At 61.3% G+C, this 4093-nt stretch overlaps 1 protein-coding gene across 2 annotated transcripts in view; it reads right to left on the bottom strand.

Annotated features, from left to right (window-relative positions):
• Positions 1 to 558: 558 nt before the first annotated feature.
• Positions 559 to 4093, bottom strand: part of DVL3 (dishevelled segment polarity protein 3) — a 29863-nt gene continuing 26328 nt past the window's right edge. Inside the window, exons 14-17 of one of the 2 annotated variants that reach the window (XM_082767298.1) lie at positions 3745 to 3912; positions 2908 to 3120; positions 2221 to 2619; positions 559 to 1750 (exon numbers count right to left, since the gene is read on the bottom strand). In XM_082767298.1, coding sequence (XP_082623424.1) covers positions 1719 to 1750; positions 2221 to 2619; positions 2908 to 3120; positions 3745 to 3912 — 812 coding nt within the window. In that variant the 3' untranslated portion in view covers positions 559 to 1718. Of the gene's footprint in view, positions 2620 to 2907; positions 3121 to 3744; positions 3913 to 4093 lie in introns of both variants that reach the window. The other variant, XM_082767299.1, reaches the window with a different exon arrangement.

The raw sequence follows: 4093 nt of genomic DNA, 5'->3' as shown, positions 1-4093 counted from the left end.
CAAGATGGCGGCCGCCGCCCCCCCCCTCTCTCCTCAGCGCCCCCCCCTATCACTGCAGAGCCGCCGCCGCGCATGCCCCGCCCGCGCCCCGCCGCCAGCGCGCATGCGCCGAGGGCAGGGCGGGCGGCGGGGGCGGGCGGCTCCGCGCGGTGCCTGCTGGGAGTTGTAGTCCTGCGGCGGGGGCGGGGGGATGGAGGGTGGGCAGCGCCCGAGCCCCCCCCCAGAGCCGTGTGTCAAGGGGGGGCTGCCCCCAACCCAGAGGGGCTGGAAGGCACCGTGCTGCTGGTCCCCGTCGCCCCCCGTGGCGCTGAGACCCCCCCGGGGCTCGCCTTGTCCCCAAAAGGGCAGCCAAAGCCTGCCTGAAGCCCCCCGGGAAAGCCCCACAAAATGGGGGACCCCACAGAAATGAGGGACCCTACAGAAAAGGGGGGACCCCACAGAAATGGGGGGGCCACCATAAAATGGGGGACCCAGGGAGCCCCGTCCCGCCGGGAGCTGGTTGTGGAGAGGACACGGGAAGGAGTCCGGGGGGAAAAAAACACCACCACAAAGCAGGAGTCCAATAAAACTATGTTTATAAATAAAAACAAGGAGGTTTGGATTCGTTCGTATAAAACCCAGCGGGCAGGCAAGGGAGCGAGCGGTGGCCGGGGAGGCTGCTGGGTGGCATTAGGGGCGAGGGGGGGGGACGGGCTGCGGCGTGCCGGTGCCACCCCGGGCCGGGTGAGCTGACCCCATGGGGACAGGAGGGGCTGTAGGGGGCAAAGGGATGGCACGTGAGGCTGGCTGAGGGGTCGCGGGCACGATGTGGGCCCCACAGGAGCAAAATACGCGTCGTCTCTTAAGTATAAAACTGCAAACACGAAAAGACCGAAGGAGGCAACGCGCGCGGATGGGGGTTGTGGCGCCGAGCGGAGCTGAAGGTAGCGACGTACCGAGCTGGGCGCGGGGCTGCCCCCGGCCCCTCTCCTTCCCACAGCCCAGCAGAGAGAAGAGGAAAGGCTCCAGGATCCATGAGAAGAAGGAAGAAGGGGAGCAAGCGGACTCGCCTCGCTGCCTGCACCCTTTCGCTCTAGGCCCCAACCCAAAGAGCTCCCCCCGGGTACCATAGGCAGGGGGGAGCGGGGCAGTGCCAGCCCTGTCCCTCCAGGCAGACAAACACGGGGGACCTCCACGTTCCCCAGAAGTGTGACAGCGAACCCTCGGTGCCCTCCCTCTCCTCCTGGCTGCACCCTTGAAGAGGGCACGCTGCCTGGCAGGACTGAGGCTGGGCACAGCTGCCCAAGGGGCAACCCCTACAAACGAGGGGCAGCAGCAGCCTGGGCGGGAGGGCAAAGAGTAGGGTGGAGGCTGAGGTCCCTGTAGAGGCTCCCTCAAGCCAAGCGAGCTTTCAACCCCACAACCCCAAGCCACACAAGACCCACAGGGCAGCGCCAGGCAGGCACCTGGCCCAAAGGGGAGGCAGGCAGGCAGGGGCAGCATCTCTCCCCTCCCCGGAGGCACTGAAGCCCTGAAACATTCACGCGTTGGCCAAAAGGCAGCTACAGCGGGATTTAAAATGCACGTAAGGCCGGGCCCCGCTCCCCTCTCAGGGCGTCTTCCACTAGGGGGAGAAAAGCAGCCATCTTCAGCGCCATGCGCGCCCAGCGCCCTTGGAGCTTCGTGTCCTCCTGTCGGGCCACGCCACGCTCCAGCTCTCCCCCCTGCGGGCGGCAGGCTCAGAGAAAGTCAAACACCCCGTAATTCTTTGCTGCTTGATAGAAGAAACACAAAAGGGTGAAAAGAAAGAAGAGATGTTTAGGGCGGAAGGACCGAGAGGCGGCAGCGACACACGGGCAAGCAGCACAGGGCGCCGGGACGGATGCGGATTAATGGGGTTAGAGAGGACGGCAGGAGGGAATTACCATCGGCAATACACAAGTCTGGTGGCGGGATGGGCTGGCAGCGCTCAGCAGGCCTGCCAGGCCCGTCCACCCCGCTGGAGGAGGGATTAGAATCAAGGTTTAGTTCCATTTATTTTTTTTTTCCCTTTTTTTTCTTTTTTCTTTTAGTTATCAAGACCAAAAAAAAAAAAAAATCCCAAAAAAAAAACAAGGGGTGAAGCCAGGGCTGGTCCTAGGAGACAAACGACGGGGACGGAGGTGGGGTGGGGAAGGGGAAAGGAGGGGCAGCAGACAGACAGGGGACGGGCGCTTCACATTACATCCACAAAGAACTCACTGGGGTTGCCCATGGCCATTCGGAAGGACTGTCTACTGGCTGTCAGTTCGGGGGGCACAGAGGCCAGGTCACGGCCCGGCGGCGCCCCGGGGGGCCCCATGGCTGAAGGCGGTGGTGGCATCAGCAACATGGGGGGGCTGAAGAGAGGGGGGAGGCCGGGCGGCCCGTACGACTGCTGGCTGTGGTGGCTGCGGATGCTGTGAGCCAGGGAGTGCTGGCTCCGCTGGCTGTGCTGGCTGGCGGGCACCGAGCGCTCGCTGGCCGCGCGCTCCCGCCTCATGCTGCTCCTCGTGGTGTGGTCCGACTCGCTCCCGCTGCCTCCTGACTTGGACTCCCCGGTCTTCTCTCTCTCCTTCCTCCTCTCGCTGCCGCTGCGATTGGAACCGCTGCTCCGGCTCCCTGCGAAGGGCACGGGGTAATGTTAGGTGACGGCTCTGGGAGGCCAGGAGGAAAAAGGAGCCTCCTCGGGGCAGGAAAGGATTATGGCACGCTGCAGCGCAGCCCCTGCTCTCTTTCTGTGAGTTTTGAGTCCCGTAACCCTCCTAGGATGCACCTAAATGAAGGCTTTTCCTCTGGCTCCCATCCCACACATGGGCTTGTTTAAGGGAGCCATCTTTTCCCACTATTTCCCTGTACAGAACAAGGCATCTGCCCCAAAAAGGCACATTTTTGGTCCTTTTCACTCACCTTCACTGTGCTGGCTGCCTGCACTGCCCCCTCCGTAGCTGTAGCCTGGGTCAGGGAAGCCGGGGTGGGGGTTGTAAGGGTGAGGCGGTGGATACTGGTACGGGAAAGCCATAGGCCAGGGGGCGGCTCCTGGGTGTGGGAGCGGAGCCAAAGTGTCCTGATCGGAAGCACCGCTGGAGCCGTCGTGATCGTGAAGGGACAGGTTAGCCATGTCTGCAAGAAAGCAGAGGAGAGGGTTAAGCCAGGGGTAAAGAGCCACGTGTGATGAAGAAGCTCCCTGTCCACCCTAATGGGGATAACGACGGGGTAAGGCAAGGAGATGAAAGAAGCTGGCGCTCTCCCTGCTTGGCCATATAACCATTTGTGCTTCCCGGCTGCACAACAGCCAGGCTGAGCAAGGCTGAGCTGTCCCTGAAACTGAGAAACCACCTTGGTGGGCAAGGACCACACCAGAGCAACATCTTCCCCTGCCAATTACTCCCCCCGTCCCTCTTATTTCGGTGGAACCCATGTTTCTGAGCACCAGCCTCTTGCCAGTGCTGGAAGTTCAGAGCCTGTAAACGGTCAGAAAAGACTTAGATTCTGCTTTGCCCAGGTGACAAGGTACCAAAGCAGGTGACATTGTCGACACTGCTTCCAACTTCACAGCTCCAGCAGCATGATAAAGGAGCTGGGATATTCATCATCACACTCTGCCAGGGTCTGCAGAACAAGGGGCCCAGCCTGGTGGCAATAGCTGTAGCTACGTCCCCGTGGTATCAGTGGGGATCTGCAGGACCCTGTCCCACCCCCATCCTCTCCCTCCCACCCATTCCAGAGCAGAGCCCAGTTCCATACTTCCACAGAGGTCCCCGAAGATGTAATAGCACTGCTCGGAGAAGGTGATCTTGTTGACGGTGTGTCGGATGTAGCCAGCCTTCAGCAGGTTGCTGGCATATTTGCGGGATTCACGACGGTCTGTAAAGCCCTCCACGTGGTGATACAGCCAGTCCACCACATCCGAACCTGCCACCGAACATCAGAGTTAAACACAAGAAGGGAGAGGAAGGAAGTCACCCTCGAAGCAGCGGGCCACATCTAGCCGTGACAGCCACAGGTTCAATTTGTGACCCTGGCCTGATTAACAGGCAGTTTTCAGTGAGGAGATGCTCCTTTCACCAGCATTTGCTTGGGAAGCAGGCCACCC

Source organism: Aythya marila (assembly GCF_965140915.1).
Source record: "Aythya marila genome assembly, chromosome: 9".
NCBI classification, from domain to species: Eukaryota; Metazoa; Chordata; class Aves; order Anseriformes; family Anatidae; genus Aythya; species Aythya marila.
This window is presented reverse-complemented; position numbering and strand designations above follow the sequence as displayed.